The 19,796-nt window shown below is 43.3% G+C and overlaps 1 protein-coding gene across 2 annotated transcripts; it reads right to left on the bottom strand.

Moving 5' to 3' along the window:
- Nucleotides 1-2,244: 2,244 nt before the first annotated feature.
- LOC309347324 (C-signal-like) lies at nt 2,245-19,791 on the bottom strand (the record flags this gene model as incomplete). Of its 2 annotated transcripts, XM_081871828.1 has the most annotated exons (7): nt 2,245-2,511; nt 3,887-3,997; nt 4,348-4,506; nt 6,086-6,273; nt 8,024-8,075; nt 18,587-18,729; nt 19,644-19,791. In XM_081871828.1, 7 exons carry the CDS (start codon nt 19,789-19,791, stop codon nt 2,398-2,400), a joined length of 915 nt encoding a protein of 304 aa, XP_081727954.1. In that variant the 3' UTR covers nt 2,245-2,397. The 2 variants fall into 2 exon arrangements, with proteins under 2 accessions (XP_081727954.1, XP_081727955.1); XM_081871829.1 differs by lacking the exons at nt 18,587-18,729; nt 19,644-19,791 and adding an exon at nt 9,369-9,611.
- Between the last annotated feature and the right edge of the window lie 5 nt (nt 19,792-19,796).

Here is a 19,796-nt window from a genome sequence, read left to right as displayed (position 1 = left end):
AGGATTATCCAAAATGGATTCCAACAACGTCTGTAGGGCATTCAGTTCCTTATCTCCACCCTAAATTATGTCTGGAGCCCAATTTAAAAGAATAAATAAATCAGTGGACTCAGTAGTGCAGGCCAGGTCTCTGGCCTAAAATCTGGTGGTTCTCCATTGCAGCTCTAAGCTAGATTGGCAGTTTCATGAGCCACCCTGTTCAACCAGCAGTGGTTGAGGTGTATTTTCTCACCCAAAATGACAACTTCGAGGGTGAGGTTCTATAATAAATCTTGGTACCATGTATCATGCAGCAAACATTAACCAGGGATTTAGAAATACTGTCTGTTGATACCACCATGTGGTCAATGTGTGTATTGCACTTTAAAACTTTATGCATGCCTTCAAACAAGCCTGCAAGCTTTGCTATAGCTCCATCTGCATTTATTCAAACACTTTCAACTATGTGCTTGTCCACACTGGAGTTTACCCTGTGTTTGCAGCTATTTGTGTTCCCATTTAATTTGCATAGTCCACATGATATTACCCTCAAACAACACCAGTCTCAATGCTCTCCACCTGTAGATTTGTGTTAATCCAACACGTGGACAATCCGAGAAACTAGGCTTCAAACTGCTCCACTTAGGTTTGCAGACAAATTGTTTTGATGTTTAGGTGAGGGTGGATCAACTGTCATTTTCTGCTATTCCCCTTTCCACACCCACTACTTCCTCAATGCTTTCATTTCTTTTCCGGCAGTGTTATTTCCAGGGTGCTCCTGCGCAATACCAGAAGATTGCACAAACAATTTTACAGTTGCCTGTGCCCCGTTCCACACTTCCTGGGTGGGATTTAAACAAAGAAACAGAAACAAACAAACAAACAAAACAAAGCAGCACACATAGTTATCTGTGTGCATGCTCTGTTGCTACTTAATTGGCACAGTAGAATTAACAAATTAGGAGTTAGGGGGGAAACACAAAAGCGAATTGCTGTGGGTATGAACCAGAAAGGCCAAAGTTGCTCCCTGTACACATTCAAATGTGCACAGGTCTAATTCAAATGGGGCAGGGAAAGTGGACAAGGCCAAATGTGGAGACAAGCCCATTTGGGGAGGAAATCGGCTCTGCTTGTGTACCTTTTGATGCTTTGTTTATTGTTTATTGCTACTACTTATTACTACTTTATTACTACTTTCACTCTGGAAAGGCGACACACAACTAAAACGATTGATTGCAAAAAGTGGTATGCAGTCAGTATATGCTGCATGACTATAGGGACAATGAAATAGCAGCAGGTATAAAAAGGTATGCATTGTCTCTAATCTACTAAAAGCTTCAAAAACTCATTTCAAGTGGCAGTTTGATTAGCAGAATTATCACTGGTGGTTTCCCTCGCTCCCTCTCTACTAGATCACCCCATCCAGATACTTCTCAAAGAACTCCAAAAGGTTAGACAGGACTTAGCAGAAGCTATGCTGATCCTTCTTTAGCAAATCTTGTCCTTCTATATCAGAGTGGGGGACCTCAGGCCCAGGGCCGAATGCAGCCCTCTAGGCCTTCACAGCTCACCCCAACCATGCTCCATTCCATACCCCACCTTTCTGAAGGCCTCCTCCACACCCTCAGCTGGTTTTGCCTGAACTGTGTCCTTGAATTTCGTTAATGCCTTTTGCTTGCCTTGATGGAGGATGGAGATGTGTGTATATGTCAACCTGTGGCTTTTGAATGGCTGGTATGTAGCCTATTGTACAAAGGGCAAGAGACACATCCATTGCTCTGCCCACTTTTGCCTCGTGCCCACCACTGGCATGTGGCTGCCAGTTTACCCCTGAGGGAATGTGGTCCCTGGGTTGAGAAAGGTTCCTCCCACTTGTTCTACATGCTTAGTAGCTTTCCCTTTATTCATGCATTCTATCAGTTTTCCCAGAAGAGACATTAAGCCAACTTAATCTAAAGTGATGAAGTAAGCAGAGTGAAAATTAGGCCCAGGAGCAAAGCTTGTGGTAAGATTGCTCCTGCGTTAGCAATGAATATCAGAGCCAGGTCTACAAAGTGATTCTGGCACTTGAGCGATGCTGCCTCTCCAGTATTTATTGAATGATCTGAGCATCTGTCTTGGAAAAAGAATGTCACCTTCTCTAACTCTCAGGCTTTTACTGATCTGTAGAAAAAGCTCCACTGTAGTATCCCATGGGTTTGGGAAGGGTGTGAGGAAACTTAGCAACAGGTCTGCCCTAAGAAAAAGAAGCAAGAGAAGCCAGTAGAACTTCAATAGTTGTATTTATTTGTGAACAAATATCCACAATTCAGCATAGCAGATGCATAGGCATGACTATGTTCCCACTAGTTCCCACTCACCTATGGAGGGAACCATACTCATGAGGGCAGAGCAGTTTCTACTAGAGACTCAGTACATTCACCAAGGTAGTTTCTGGCCCTTCCAGTCAACTAAAGTGCCATTGTGCTCATCAACGAGGTTAGGAAGCACCTGGAGAATCCCTCGCACGCTCTCATCGACAGTCATGACAGCCTGCAAGAGACAAACAGCAGTGAGAAGCACAGCCAATGGCTCTTCTTTGTGGACAGCTGGATTTATCCTCCTACATGTGGGGTGTGAAGGAATAATTCATTCATTCATTTAAACATTTATAGTCAGTGGCGTAGCGTGGGGGGTGCAGGGGGGGCCGGCCGCACCGGGCGCAACATCTGGGGTTAGGGCAAATCCACAGGTTAGGGGGCGCAAATCCACGGGTTAGGGGGCGCAAATCCACAGGTTAGGGGGCGCAAATTACTTGCCTTGCCCCGGGTGCTGACAACCCACGCTACGCCACTGTTTATAGTGCCAGATTTTGCTCTCAGTTGTCTGACCGCAACAACCAATCTGGCTGTAAGAGGATAAGCAGCTAGTCTCACTGGAAAAGGCTCTGCCTGGCTCGCTCCCCACAAAATGCCGACCTCCTGCCAGCCTTTGACAACATCGACCACTTTGAGTCCTTTGGGCGCACTTTTTCTGTGTCGAGAACTTGACCCTATCTCCACTCCCTTCAACCCTGTATCAGGGTTTAATGTTGAGTGTCTCTGAGTTTTGTACATAATACCCTGGATATATTTGATAATGTATGTATCATGATAAATGGTGCAGCTTTTATCATAGAACCTCACTCACAAGGTCTGTATGGGTGGAGAAATACACTTGTGGCTCCTGGACCACAGTGGAGAACAGAGCAGCCCATGAAAATTGCCAAATCTGGCCAACCTAGCCTACAACAGGGATGGGGAACCACCAATCTGTGAGCCAGACCTAGTCTGCATCACCATTCCATCAGCCCACTGTCTCTTACCTTAGATCCTACCACATGTAAGCCCTTGACTTCACCTGCTTCTTCTGCCATGACAAACAAGCTCACACTTTCCTGCCTGCTGGTCTTTCTGCTCTGGAAATCAACCTACCTTCACTATTTCTCCTTTTCCTCTTTGAGGCAATGAAGAGAGAGACTGCCTGGCAGGTGCATACATGAGCTCAGAGGTTCAACCATGGAATGTATCAGCTCAACTAGAGGAGTCTCCTTGGAAAAGACCCTCTAGCTCCCATACTCCATGGTATGGCCTTTGAGCCATCTGCTACAGTATGGGTGTACATGGGTGTGAGAGAGAGACACTGACTAAAAAAAAAAAGTTGAGTTTTGCCTCTGCTGGTTCCAGCCCTTAACCAGTTTGCATCAAGGGAATCCACCCTGAAAAGGGTTTTCTTCCCCCAGTGATCTAGACAACTGCCTCTCTTATGTGAAAGTAACACACTTTGTGCATACTTCCTGGGAGTGGGGGTGTCTAACAATCTTCAGTAGTTTTGCTTATGTTATTTAACTATCTTTTAAAGGAGCTCCTCCCAAAAAATTGGCACCCACCTCTTGGGTGCCCATGTCTGTCTTCACCCACCCTGGGTGAACTGCAGTACACAAAATCCCATCCTCTTTGTAAGTCAGAGACTGGCACTTTGTCAGCATGTTGAGAGCAGCCTGAAAGGGAAAGAGAGAGAAAGTGGGTAGCGAACATCACCATGGAAAGGTTAAAGCCCCCGTCTCTTTTGTTGTGGAACATCAGCAGGACCACCTGGGCTTGCCACAGAGTCGTTCCCTCTGTGGGAAGCTGCTGCAAATCATACTTCCCTGATAATTCTGACTAGTATTTGCAAACCTGGGCTTCTTAAAATTCACATCTGTAGAATGTGATGTGGCCCAGTGTCCTATATTTGCAAAAGAAAACTAGGACCGTGAGCTGCCTTAGATACAGCCACTTGTTTGGATAGGGAGTGTGCCCAGTAGCAGGGCAGCCGACATATTACTTGGGTGCAAGAAATGTCACCTACCTTGCTGCAGCGGTAGGCAATTACAGGCTTGGAATAGGTTGCGGGGACTAACTCAATACAGCCTAATAGAGAGGAGATGTTGACAATAGCTGCCTTGCTGCAGCTCAGCCCTTTCTGTGAACTTCCTTGGGCTGCCTTCCTTAACAGAGGCAGAAAAGCCTGAGGAAAGAGAGGAAGAGAGAAAATAATCCAGGAAAACTCAGTACCCACTTCATCTGCCTTATGTATTTATTCTTGTGTAACAATCTACACTTGTATTATAAGTAATGCCATTTTTACCCCATCCTCCCTGCAAAGAGTTCAAGCCATTGTTAATGATTCCTTCCCCATTTTGTTCTACCACTTTCTTGTGCCCAGAAAAGATGGGACACCGTTGTCTACACAGTGCACTATTCTGCCATTTTATTCCCAGCAACACTTCATCTTCACTCATTCAAATCCTGCATAAAACTCAGGTGACACAAACTTCTCAGTTTGCATGACGTGTTACAACTGTGGAATCTGGAAAAGGGAGACAGAGCACCTGCAGGCCAAGGAGCTTGATGCTAACTTTGTGTGTGGTTCAGCCAGCAGCAGTTCTCGTGCCACTGTGGCTCCAGCACATTTGACATTTGTGAAGACTCCTTCATTAGGCAGTGGATTCAGTATGTCAGTGGTGGCCCCTCCTACCAGAATTTTCAGGAAGCGTACATCTCTTTACATTCAGAAACCAGTGAAGAGTACTTTGATTACCCGGACATCTACTGCCAACTTGAATGCTGCAGTTTGGTAGTTTTAGACCCCAGACTTAATGTAAGGGGAGCTCTTTCAATGGCAACGTGCATTACTACACTTGCTTCAAAATATGGCAAGCCAGCCCCACTGTCTTTTGGGTCTCTGCTGTTCCTTCTGCTGTCTGGAGCCCCAAAGCCTGACCCTGACAACATCCCTGTTAGCACAGTTATGATGTTTGCATAGTGACAAATAGGTACTATTGTGAATGGTCATTATGCTTATTTTACATATATTTAGGACAGGCTTGTCCAACTTCGAAGAGACTCTCACTATAATAAAACTGGTGGTGATCTACCCACTGGATTGACCAAAGTTGTTGAGCTTTTTTGGGGTGGGGGTGGGAGGGGTCCCAAGATCTACCGTAATCTACCACAGGCACCATGCGATCTACCAGTAGATTGCGATCTACCTGTTGGCCATCCCTGATTTAGGATATACCTAACTAATGTAGAGATGCGGGTGGCGCTGTGGGTTAAACCACAGAGCCTAGGGCTTGCAGATCAGAAGGTCAGTGTTTCGAATCCCCACAACGGGGTGAGCTCCCGTTGCTTGGTCCCTGCTCCTGCCCACCTAGCAGTTCGAAAGCACAAAGTGCAAGTAGATAAATAGGTACCGCTCCGGCGGGAAGGTAAACAGCATTTCCATGCGCTGCTCTGGTTCGCCAGAAGCGGCTTAGTCATGCTGGCCACATGACCTGGAGGCTGGATGCCGGCTCCCTCGGCCAATAAAGCGAGATGAGCGCCGCAACCCCAGAGTCGTTCACGACTGGACCTAATGGTCAGGGGTCCTTTTACCTTTTAACTGATGTAGCATGCATTTCTTACTTTTAGTGATCTTTTGACCCAACTGTTTACACTCCCCACACCCTTGGACATATTTATCTGCAAAGGACACTTCATGCATCAGATGAAGTGAATCATTTGACTGCTCCGAGCTTGGCATTTGCACCCCCAAGCCCCTGTACCTTGCTCACTAGCAATGGCCCAGTCACATTTGTCTTGTATACATCTTCCATGTCTTCCTCGCTCACAGTGTCTAGCGTCATGCCTTTCAAAATGCCAGCATTGTTTATTAGCACATTCAGCCCTGTGTCTTTCAGATGGTCCCCAACAAATGCTGCAGCTTCCATAATGCTCGCAAGATTTGTAGCATCTGCAAAAGCAGAAACAGAAGAGATGGTTAGAAGCAGGAAGAGTTGGGGAGCACTGGGAGCAGCTGTGACTGTCCTAACACCAGCTGAAGTATGAACTTCAGCTACAGCAATACAAAAGAAAGAATGGTTCTCAAAGTGCTCCCAATAAGTTCATTGTAGTTGTTAATGCCCAACTTCAGGAGGTAATCTAAACTACACAGAATTATACATTATTTTTTTTTGGAAATGGTCTTTAAATATTTTAAAAACACCTTAACAAACACATTTTAGAACAAGAGTGGCCCATGCGGCATTACAACAACACCTGGAGAGCCAACTCCCATCATCCCTGACAAGTGGCTGTGCTTTGGGGGGCTGATGGGAATTGAGAGTAGCACAGTATTCAGAGGGCAACACATTGGACACCCCTGCTTTAGAATAACCAACTAAACCTTACACCTCTATCTCTAATTCACATTTGTGCAACACAAAACCATTATTAGTATAAATCAAACCCATTAACATAAAGCACACAATGTTAACAAACCCACTTATATTCGGAACTACAAATATTTTTTCAAAGAAAGCCAAAAAAGAAAAGGTGGAGACACAGACTTTTTGTTGGAAGACTGCAGGAAAATATCATTGAGGCTTCTTTTTTGGCCAGATGCAGTTAAGAGACCAAATGACCTATTTTGCCCCTATAAGATTATAGATTCTGTTATGGGCAAAACCATTGTAACCCAATGGTGGTTTTTTGTGTCTTTGTTTGCTCATTTGGCAAAAACCACTAAAATAATAGACACGGCTAACTTAGCTTCATTAATTTAAAAGGGTAAAACTTAGTTGGTTCCAACTCTTTATCCTTTCTTGAACAATGAAGCACAAGCCACCTGCTTCTTGATGTTTATTGACAGAAAAAGTGAAGCAACCGTAATCTGCTTGTGATCAGGATCATCACCCTTATTTGAGGGAAGATCAATACATTGTTAGTCAGAGAACCGTGCGCTGTTAGTAACAGACTGGCAAGAAGAAATGGTTTTTCAAGATCCCTTGAAAATGCAAACTCCTGTATATAGTACGTAAACTCGTCTGTCTTCCTGTATGGGCAATATTCTACATTTTCAAAGGAGGCTGGAATTTGGTAGATGGTATTGTTTATTGAATCATATGCATAACAGTGCCCTTATTTAATGCTATATAGAATCATAAGGCACTATTTACTTACACTGGTCTTCAGCTTTGTAAAGGATTTTGTGAGAAGTTCTTATCTCTTCTCTGATTAGCCTAGATCACTGCGTTCATCTTTTAAAAAATCAAGAATGATGCCTGGTGTTCTGCAGCAGCAGGTTAAAACCTCCTGTTCTAATATATGAATTTTGGAGCACTCATAGAAGGGGTTTATGGCAGTGAGGGGGCACGATTGTGACTATCTGAAGTACTTCTGAAGTAGCCACTGTACCCGTGACACTAGGTAACAGAATTATGAAAAACTACAAATTGCGGAGGGAGGATTTGCATTAAACTTCCTCCCTCTATAGCAGCCAATGCCATATTCTAGCTAAGATGCAAATGGCTGAAGAAATAGGGCACAGATCTCTAGCTACCAGGATCCAAACCAAGAGGCTATTTCCTCCATCCTTTGGGGAGAAGATGGAATGATGCAGAAGGGTTTGTTGCAAAAGAAGGGGGAGGAGTGAAAGTGAGAGAGTCCCACGAACATATGCTGGCTGTATGAAGGCTAAAAGGTAAGTGGGAGAGAAGGCATACCCAACTTCACCATCACAAGGTTTGGATGACTGGAAGCCAATTTCCTCAGTTCCTGGAAAGACATAAAGAGCAGAACAATAAATATTAAGAAGTAAAATTATATCAGATAGGCTGCTGTCGGAGTATACACTATTACTTCAGGATATTATTATTATTGTAAAAAAGAAATCCTGAGCATGATCCAGCCACATTTAAGCACTCATTGGAATAAGTGGGAATTAAAACATGTTTAGACTTGTTCTATCCCTACTAATTCTTCTTGAAGTGGGTCCAAGTGCTCTGACAGGATTGGAAGACTAACGGGCATAGCAATCTTTTGCATTCAAATAAAATATTGATCATGAATATGGTAATTTATTTTGCATTGGCAGCTGGGAGGTCAAGACAATTTTAGATTAACGTTGACATAAGAATGATTTGTGGATAGCCAATCCTTAATGATTTCACACCTTGTTTCATTACAGATTTGCCTTTAATGATGCTATACGTGTGAGACCAGAAGTGAGACTGATCTATCTAGCTCAGTACTGTTTTTTTCAGTATAATACAATTACTTACCAATAGTGCGCGCGCGCTCTCTCTCTCTGTGTGTATGTATTTTATATATATATATATATATATATATATATATATATATATATATATGGGTTCTAATGAACTATGGTTAAGATTATAAAACCATGGTCTACTAACAGTGTAGTTGTATGCACTCCAAAAAAAAGTCTCATTAATTTTAATGAGACTTACTCATTGGTGAAGTTTATAACGGATTTCAGCCTGAAAGTGCTGTCCTCCCTGGCTGGTTCTTGGCCACTTTCCTTGCTATAAATGCATTCAATCAAAGTCTCAAGCCAGTGCTGATGAGACTGATAATTCAAGGTTCATCTCCAGTTTTCTGCTCAAGCTCACGGTCTGTACTCCAGAGCACTCAAAACTGATGATTTACTTTATACCCCTCTTCTTGAGCTCTTAGCTAACCTAGGAGTTTAAATAAACACAATGAGTAGTGATTTCCTTCGCCTTTGGCGGGGTGAAAGTTCCTACCTAACACGCGACAGCAACAACTAGTGCAAAATAACTTCCTGACTCCTACGCTTCGATTCCCAGAAAGTGCTGCTCTTCCCTCAATTCCCAGGCACCCGACCAGCCCCAATCTCCACCCGTTCGCTGGGAAATAAACCCTGCTCAATTCAATGGGGCTTCCCACCGACCAAGGCTGCAATGCTGCGCCAGCTTACCGGGAACGAAGCCCCAGGGACCAAAGCGGGACCTGCTTCCGAGAACCCTCCTCCGTCCCCAAAGAAGCGGCTCCCAAGCAGCCCATGTTGGGGCCTGAGCCTCTCACCTGCCCGCGCTCCCCCTCCGGAGACCGGCTGCAGGCAAAGAGCCACTGCGGCGGGTTGGGCATCTCCAGGAGCTGGCGAACCAGCTCCAGGCCGATGCCACGGTTGGCTCCGGTCACCAAGATGCTGCGCGCTCCCAAGCCCTCCATGGGCATCTGCTGCACCGCCGTCCCGCGTCTGCCTCCGACAGAAAACTTGCCGGTGGGACAACACCCATCGCACCCGCCACACATCGCCCCCCTGCGGCCGCTTGCGGGAACTGAAGCCTTTCTTCGCAGCCTGATGACTATGATTTTTGATAACAGTGTAAAAGTGCACTTTGCGGAAGGTCTGCCTCAGGGGCAGAGAATCTGCTTTGCATACAGAAGGACCCACGTTCAATCCCCGGCATCCTCGTGTATGGCTGGGAGAGAACCTCTCTGAAATCCTGGAGAACCACTGCTGCCAGTCAGTGTAGACAATACTGAGCTGGAAGGAGAAACAGTCTGACTCACTGTAAGATAGTTTCCTGTATAGGCCCAGCATGGGTGAAACAGCTGCTCATGCCAATATATCATGGGTAGGCAAACTAAGGCCCGGGGGCCGGATCCAGCCCAATCGTCTTCTAAATCTGGCCCGTGGACGGTCCAGGAATCAGCGTGTTTTTACAAGAGTAGAATGTGTCCTTTTATTTAAAATGCATCTCTGAGTTATTTGTGGGGCATAGGAATTTGTTCATTTCGCCCCCCCCCAAAAAAATATAGTCCACCCCCCCACAAGGTCTGAGGGACAGTGGACCGGCCCCCTGCTGAAAACGTTTGCTGACCCCTGCAATATATCATCTAAGGCTGTTGCTGTTTACTTGGGCTCTAACCTGCTCCCACTGTTAGTGTTTGAAGTTGTAGACAATCACTATCTTTCCTCCTGTAAGTTTGTGAGATATATTTCTGTTCAGTGTGTATTCCTCAAACCAGCTTCTATGGGGCAGCCAAGGGGGGGGGTGCCGGGGGGGCAGCTGCCCTCCAATCAATAAAAAAAAATACATAGCCAACTCAGGTCCCCCCCCCCAAGAAAAGGCCTGCTTCCCCCCAACAAAAATCCAATTTAAAATGTAACCTACATCTACTTTGAGGTTAAGGTGTATACATTTGGGACTTCCGTTGCAGGTGTGTAGATGACAGCTTACTGAATAGGAGTTTGGTTTTCCTTCCCCTGCAACACCTCCCAAAAGGTAAGTGAAGACATCCCAGCCCCCTCACTGGACAGCAGTGTTCAAATGCAACTTGAAACACCCCAAGCCCCCCAACCCACCCCCAGAATAGTCTCACTGTTTTAAGCAACCCATGTGTACATAAGCAAAAAGTAGGGGGAAGCATCTTCTAATAATATAAGGCAATATGATCCAACATCCTGCTTGATGCAACCAATGGGGATTTGTATGAAGATCTCCAATAATCGTGATCTCATTCACCTCCTTTGGGAATAGGTTGCATCCATTGTCAAATGGCTCTTAACTGTTTAGGATGTGGGTGGGGGAACTGTTTAGGAAGGAGGAGGACACACCCATCTCGGCAACCTTCCAGAGGGCAAAGAGTATATTCTTGTTAACATGACGTTTTCACAATGGGTTTCATATAAGAACAGTATATCTGGCTTGGTTTTGTTTTGTTTTTTTAAAAATAAGACTCAAAATGTGTCTTCTTTTAATCAGTGAACCCAACCCCCTTACACTAAATGTTTTTATCTAATACAATGATGTCATTGTAATCAATCAATTTGATCTTTCCAATCTTTAGCTTCAATTCATATTTCAAAAGTTGTTGTGTGCTGGATATAATTCATGTGATTCAATCTATGTTATAGCCAAGTATATAAAATAGTTCATAACTCATTTTGATACCATGCACCCTGAATAAATTGACACTTCATGATCATATCTAAACCTCCCCCATGCTCCTATGCTCCTCACCATCTCCAGACCTCATTGTTTAAGAGATTACCATTTTACAAAAAGCACAAGCTGGAGGCAAAACCTTTTTTAAGATGAATTGGTGAATGTTCCCTAAATGTAGTAGAGAGAGATGCTGTTAACAGGAATAAAAAGAAGTGAACAGAGAAACTTTCTTAACTAGAGACCAGAGGCAACCTCCCACTCACCCTACAAGCAGTAAACATATATATTACAATTAATAAAACTGCCATTTTGCAGACAAAAGCTCAGCAGAGAATACAAGTATTAGTCCAAAATAACAAAGTATATTTTAACATCTGATTTTAACAAGGGAATTGCAATTTTCAGTTTTCATTTTACATTTCTTTTTCTTTTCTTGTCTTTTGGAGTGTTAAGTCTCCAGTCAAAAATATCTGCAGCCTCATCTTGTTCTTAGCAGCATGTGTCATGGAAGACCACAGCATAAAAGGAAATCCACATTTGTATCTGATGTTAGCCTCACTAAGTTTAGCTGTGCAGAAATACAGTGGATGTCTTTTTTGCAGTCATAGATTTCAAGTTTTGATAAAGTTCAATCTATGTCCCCTTCAGCTTTATCTGGTCAATTTGCCTAGTCAGTTTCAAGATGTTCCTTTATAGCACTGTTTGTGAATGAATGATTATGTCCTATGAGGGAAATCCTTATTTAGGCTTTGGGCCTAGGGCTCAATGGGTATGTTCAATTTGATCTACAGTGAGATGAATTTCAGGGAATTGTTTAGAGAACCAATCTGCTGAAAAGCCCATCATATTTTGTTTCTCCAGACCTTCTTCATCCCATCTGGCCTTCAAATTTGGTCTCAGATCTGTTTTTCAGTTACTCAAGCTGGGCATCTATTTAATATATAGCCTCTTCCATTTAAAAAAAGACTTTTTGGACTTCATGAACATATTAAATGCTTCAGAAGTTCTTTTATCTTTCCTGTAGGTTCTGTCACTTTTTCTTCCAAAGATAAGTCATATTTAATTTCTATTTTGAGATCTTTTTTTTACTAGAAATAGCTGCAAAGTGAACTTAGAGAGAAGCTCTTGGCTATCTTTTGACAGTTTTCTGTATTTTTGGTGCCATTGCTAAGTCACTGTCAAATCTTTCAATGAAACAATCAGACTCTATTTGTCCTTTCTTTAAAATAAGTCTCAAGGCTCATTTCTTTAGAATTTAAATAGTATCTTGCATATCCTAGAACAAGTCAACTTTCTTTTCTTTTCTTTTCTTTTCTTTTCTTTTCTTTTCTTTTCTTTTCTTTTCTTTTCTCTCTCTTTTGTTCTGTTAGGCTGTGAAGAGTGAAGTCTGGGCAATTGTCCCCATTGATTCTAAATCTGAGAAAGTGGGGTAGCCTGTGTTACACGTTTCTCAAATCCAACCATCTTTCACCAGTCCTGTAAAACCCTACTGTACACACATGATTAAATATTTGCCACTCCACTGGTGGCCATAGCAACACCGTTCAAACCACCAATCTTAAAGGCAAACATTGACATTTTATACCTGTAATTATGATGGAAGTAGAAATCAGATTAGCAGCAGAATCTTGCGCATGTCCGCTGAGAAGCAAGTCCTACTGAGTTCAGTGATGCTTAAGTTATGCCTCAGCAAGTGGTTATAAAACTGCATCCATAGTCTCTTTTCATTATCCAAGACTGCAGTTAGCTTTTGGTTTTATGTCTTATTTTGTTTTTCATTTGTTTGTCTGTTTGTTACTGGAGTGGGGAGTCAATGCATCACATCTCTGGTGCATGTACACATAATGCACACAAACCACTAAGGCACCTTGCAGTGTACACCTTGCTGTTTCACAACCTGCATTTGCTGGGGTATACATTTTAAATCATTAGCCTCTTGGAGGACATTCAGTTTTTCTAGTACTGTTTGGTCTTCTTCAAGTTGGTGCCTTCCAGGTGGTTTGGAGTCCAGCTCTCAGCAGCCCCAATCAGCACAGTCATGCACCTGCAGGGCAACGCTTGGCGAAGGCTGTTCTTCTTATAGATCTTTAACAGCTCCCCTGGGTATGATAGTTTTGCCTCCTCATACTGTTCATGCTACAGAATGGTCCCTACTTCTGCATCACATGCTGAAGGACCATTTAGGGCTGTTTTCTGGGCTGTAGGCTTTGTGTTACATCTGTTGCAGGCATCCTGCTCTTCTTCCAAGACAACATGCTTTGATCCACATGATAATCCTGGGAACTAGTCAATGCCAAGAGAGTCTAGCCTTAAAGGCTCAGTGGGCATTTAATCCTAGGATTCCTTGATCCAAGTTCAACTCTCTGTCCAGTGCTGAAATAATGCAGGAAAACAGAAGTGAGTGTGTACAAGCCCTATTTTGACCAAATCAGAGTCCTGTGTAGCCTTCTCAAGAGAGGGGCTGAAGGGACTGTCAGAAAATATAGTGGGGGCAGGCCCATTCTGCACCACCTGTAATTCAAGGATGGAGGCAGATTAACCTGGGTCCCTTGCCAGTCCAAAAAACCAGTTCCCAAACTCCTTTTCCACTTCAGAAGTAATTTAATCTATGAGTACTTTGGCATAAATAAATGAGCAATGTAAGTCAAAAGTGCTAAACACTTATGCCCAATAACTTTCCAAAATGATTATAACATTCCTTTTTCCTTCTTAAGAGAGTCTTATATGCACTTGACTGTACTAAGAGCCTCTTAATTTGATCATCAGATTTCTCTGTCCTTAAAGATCTAGCAGCATTTACCAATGGCTTTTTGCTTCTTCAACATTCTGCATCAAACTAAGTTTGTGTGAGAAATTTTGTTTTTTTCTGATATCCAGGTTTTATGAAGCATGGACTTAGGTTTTCTAGAATATATAAAATATAAAATATAAACTAGTTACTTTTCTTATTTATGAGCTAGCTTAATCATGGTCTGATTTCCTAAAATCTGCCTTATTTTACCAGCCACAGGTAATGTCCATCTAATATGTCTTCCCCCAATGCAGACACCTTGCACAGGATGTGTGGCAGTGTACTGTTTGCTGCTCTTTATGTAGCCTACCTATACCACCCATGAAAGGTGATTACTATCTGCCTGGTCTTCTAAATAGAAAGATTGAAAGATTTGAAATATATAAGAATTCTTAGCACTCAGAATTCCCTTGATCATTTAAAACTTTGTTGGCTCAAACAATTAGAGCATGGTTTTTTTATCTGCCTTCAGCCCTTTCAGGATTGTCTCTTCTTAAAACTAGAATGTAGCTCACACACCAGATGTAAATTTCAACTGGCAGACAGAGAAACCTCTCTCTGTTGCAAATTATAACCATTTCAAAGATAATTAGAGAAAGGGAAGCTTTTGTGTACCCAAAGCCCATCAGTGTTCTTACATGGCTTTGATTCCTCTGGTCTAAGTCACTCAGCCCCGTCCAGATTCCCAGGAGCTGACAGCTTCTCAGTCTCCTGACTTAGAAAATGGCTTTTTCAGAGCATCAGAGGCTAATCTCCTGTTCACTCTTACCTCTAGTGTGAATTTGATAGCCAAGATTTATGCCTGGCTATCATCAATCACCGCTTAATTATGTCCATTGGCGACTTGCCGGGGTTAGTGTTTCCTTCGAGAATAAGGCACAATGGAGGCTATAATGTATTTAAGTTATGTGGTTTGTTTACACATATATACAACCTGGAGCTTTCAGTGGAGGGGCTCATAGCACCAGCACCCCAAAACGTGCCAGCTTATTCCATAGTAGCAGCAACAATGAGTCCAGCACCATTCTTTCTCTATCTTGCACGGTAGGGCACAACTCAGAATAATGGTTCCTCTCTGCTTCCTGGTTGCATCACCCTTAACTCCAACCCTTTTCCTGTCCCCTTCCCTAAGTTCTGGTCTTTTTTATATCCCAGAAGAGGGCCCCTCCTTTGATGTGCTAAAGCTCATTACCTCAAAAAGGACCAGCTTTTTACACTTATTCACACTTAGCCCTTGAGAGAGGGAGGAAATCCACACATTTGCAAATGAGATTCATCCCCAGTCACCTCACCAAGAATTCTGTCTGAATTCATTAAAACTTGTTGATTTGGCTAAGGTTACAAGTTCTAATACACAACCCAGGAAGTATGTCTAGATTAATTATCTCTTCACATATGCTAATTCCAGGGAGATTAACAGTGGCTAATCCACATCTTAAATACACATGAGTCTGACTATTACCGGTCCTAACATACCAGTTCGAATAAAATCCCAAAAAATTATTAAACCCAAGCATTTAGCACCCACAGATCTAGAACAATATATATACCTATATGAAAGCTTCTTAGATGTAGGGATAATAACTCATATGTGATACTTACAGGGGTTTAGGGGCTGTTTTATGTATTACATACCTTAGTTCAGGATGCTTGACCTGAGTGGAAATTGCCCATTAGTTATATACCTTAAACCAGGCTTCCTCAACCTTGGCCCTCCAGATGTTTTTGGCCTACAACTCCCATTATCCCTAGCTAGCAGGACCAGTGGTCAGGGATGATGGGCATTGTAGTCTCAAAATATCTGGAGGGCCGAGGTTGAGGAAGCCTGCCTTAAACAGAAGCATACTGAGAGCATGTGTTGATGTTTTGTTTAAAATTCTAAATTTTAGTTTCCTGTGACAGAGAAGATAAGAGCACATTCTGTGGTTTGAAACATGTGAAGGAGATAACTGATGTGGTTAGAACAGGTGCAAAGCATGCCATAGAGAACATTCTGTGGTTGTGAAGATAGGTCAGAGAGTTGACATGTCTTGTGCTCAGGCAGAATAATTGAAAACCAGATATACTGTGGAATTTTTAAGGATTTCTTGTGATTTTAGGGGCTATATATAATTAGCCACCTGTATTGCCAGATTTTGCACAAATAATTACAAGGGGTGTTTAGGGGACAAGTAGGAACTCTGGTGGCTCCCACCCTATGACGACATACAAAAGCATACCTTCAAGTCTACTTTGTGAGGAAGGATTATTACAGATCTAGAGTTAGAAATTAGCAATGTGGTAGCATTTAGATAATATTTGGGACATGGATGGGAAAATACAGGTTGTAGCAGTTCTCCTGAACTGTGTCAAACATGGAAATTCCCAGGTTTAGCCTATGCAAACTAGCCTGCCCAGACTAGCTGACTGCAAGCTAATATGAAACAATGTCATCAACACATAAAATAAACATCCTTGGGTCTAGGCAAAATAGAGTTGTCATGGTTCCTGTGGACAGAGAAAGGTTTGTGATTGAAAAAAACGTCAGAAGGCAAACTGTGCCAATGGGGGGAAAGTGTCATTTTACACAGAAGCTTAGAACAAGGAGTTCTGGGAATCAGGAGGAGATAGGTAGCACTCCAAGTGGGGGCTGAGGCATAGCTGTCAACTTACAGATTTGAAAATAAGGGACCAGCAGCCTAGAAAATAAGGGATCAGCAGCCAAAATAAGGGATTTTCCCGGCACAGGTATGTTCAACTTCTGAACCCCTCCGAGCCAAAGGCAGAAAGCCCAGCCAGCAGCCAAACGAAGCCTCAAGGAAAACCACCATCACCTCTCCGCTGGGAAGCGCTGAGCAAAGGCGAGTCCCCAGGCAACGCAGCCAATTTGATCAGCACAAGGCATGCAAGCTCCACCCCCCCAGTCGTTCTTAGACTTCTTATTGGGTGAGCAACGCAGCCAAGCAACACAGTTGGAGCCTCCCTCCTCCCTGGCCGGCAGGGAGGGAGGGAGAGGAGCTGCTTCCTTTGAAACCCAGGAAATTTAAAGGACATCATCAATAAGGGATAGCAGCGGGACATGGCGCTGGGATAAGGGACTGTCCTGCCAAATAGGGGATGCTTGACAGCTATGGGCTGAGGGGCAGAATATTGGCAGGCTGGCTGAAGGCAGGCTGGGACAGAAGCATGAAGAACAAGCCCCTCTTGAGATGCAAATGCTGTAACCTCTGCACTCCCTCCACTGAAAGCTTCCAGTGCAAATATGAGTAAAATAAATCATATTTCTTAAATACACAACAGTCTGTGCCACGTCTTGAATTCCCAATGGCTACACGACCCTCGGTAAATGCCTGTGTTATGTACTGAAGTACTCACCCTGGGCCAGCAGGGGGATACTGTAGATAGTTCAGGTTCACATATGCAAATAAGGGGTCGAAAGTGACGTTCAATGATTGGATAGTTACAGAAAATGGTTACTGTTACGTTCCAGTGGAGATCTATATAAGCAGGCTGGCTGAACCCTTCAGTTCAGTTCTGTTCTGGCCTGTGAATAAACAAGAGCTGTTTGAAGAATTGCTGTGTCGTCTGATATGTTCACCCACAACTTAACCCTGGAACCCCCTGGATACTTGCTACTGCTCGGCAGAGACTGAGGTGGTGGTGCGCAACCTTTGTATGTGCTGGGCATAGCACATTCATAACACATACAAAGGTTGCGCACCACATTTACAAAAAACAGCAACCCTGCCACTAATTTTATGGGAATTGTGCACATTGCTAGGGATCTGTTTGCATCCTGCTAGTGACTGTGGTAGAAGCTGAAAGATGTTTCAGCAAAATAGCACTCCTGAAAAACTGCTGTCATTCTTCTGCAGAACAAGAATAGTTAAGACATCTAGCAATTGAACCTGACTTTCCCAACTTACAGCTTTAGGAGAATGTTAAAGACGCACCTCTTTACCCTGGCTTTTGATCCCTGAGGTGTATGTTTTTGGGACCCACCTTACTTTTATGGTTGTGGGTTGTTCTTAATTGTTCTTAATGTTGTTTTTAATGCCGTAATCTGCCCTGAGACCTTATGGTGAAGGATGGTTACTGACAATAATATTCATGATTTTCAATGAAAAAGGCCAGAAAACGAACCTGCTAATTGGTCTATTAAAAAAAATATGTTTGTAGCCATGTTGAACAACAATAACAACACTGAAAGGACAATGCCTTTAAACTGGAACCAACCAAAAGATTATGGAAGAGTCAGTAGCCTTTGTATTTGCCCATTGCCTCATAACATGAGAAACCCCCCTGCGTGGGTCATCGTATAATTTCAGAAATGTAGAAAATAAAATTTCAGAATTAAAATAGAAACTTTTCTTTCATGACTCAGGAGATGGTTTGCATAGGATGGGATTGTGGTATATGTGTGTGGCAGGGGACTCAAATTACAATACTTTTACCCCCCCCCAAAAAAAAAGCCCTATGACACAACCCATCATAATATTGGGAGGGAAAAATGGGTTTGGTTTTCTTTGGAAGAGAGGTCACTGGAGTCTCATTGCATTTTTCAAAAAAGTACTTACCCATGAACAAGTTGTTATTTTCTCACGCAGATCGAACTTACAACGTCCCAGCGAAGGTGGAGTGGGAAAGATCCCGGCTTCAATTTTCTCTTCCAATGAGCCAACAGTGACTGCTTTTGAGCAATGAGCCAACAATCTCCTACCTAACAAAAGGAAGTTTATACAATGCAATGTGATCGTATATCATTTTTACATTGAGATACCAGCCCATAATCCTTTAACCTTGAGAACTTTGCTCAAAATTGTGAACCAGCTTCAGTCCTGATCTCTCCAGCTTCTTTGCACCTGTCAGGTCCCGGCTTTGAAATGTTCTTGCTCTTCCAGAAGTGGTGTATAGGTGCCATTTCACACACCACACTCAATTGGCAGCTGTAGCCATGATTCATATACTCATAGTGTATATTTTAAAGCATTTTGGAAGTCTATTTCAAAATGTAGTGGAACTACTATGCCAACCCTAAAAAGCTGCAGCTGGGCACAACAGGAGACATTAACCTCTGCTCTGTCCAAAAGGCATCCAGGAAGCCAACACCAAAGGACTTCCTTCCTTCCTTCAGCAGTGGGCACATAAGGGATTTTGAGAAAGTGCCAATGCTGTAGGCATGCCCTTTATCAACCGGGGAAAGACACTACATCAGCCACCACTGCTCTTTTCACCTCTCCTTCCCAAAGTGTGGTCCACAGACCAGGAGCGCTCCATTACCTTCATTCAGGTGGCCTGTGGTGTGTCTGTATGAGCACAGTTAAAAACCATACAGCTGCTAACACAGTGCATTACAATTGCTACAACAGGCAGAATAATCATTAAGTGGTCCTCCAAGACCCCCAGCAATTTTCAAGAGGCCAGTACGGGGGGAAAGTTGGGAGATCACTGCCTTATATGTTGCATAAACTTGTACTACCCTACCATTTGAATAAGTGATAAGCAAGCAGGGCTCAATTTCCCCATAAGCCTAATATCATTTCATCACCCTTCCTTTATTCTAATCATTCAACCAAGTAAACGAGTCCCATAGTCTCAAAAGCCATTCTTGCATAGAGGGTGGGTCAAACTTACTTGTGGACCCAGTGCCCCTCCTGCCTGAGAATGCAGCGCTGCAAGCCTCAGACTGAGAGGACTCCATCATAGATACCCCACCAAGACCAGGGTCTCTCCTGCCCCTTAGCTGATCTTGCTCTCCTTCAGTTCTTTTACACAAAGGCATTCCTG

Source organism: Podarcis erhardii, assembly GCF_964252035.2.
Source record: "Podarcis erhardii genome assembly, chromosome: 7".
In the NCBI taxonomy this organism is placed as follows: Eukaryota; Metazoa; Chordata; class Lepidosauria; order Squamata; family Lacertidae; genus Podarcis; species Podarcis erhardii.
Note: the sequence above shows the minus strand (reverse complement) of the source record. Positions and strands in the feature narration are given on the sequence as shown.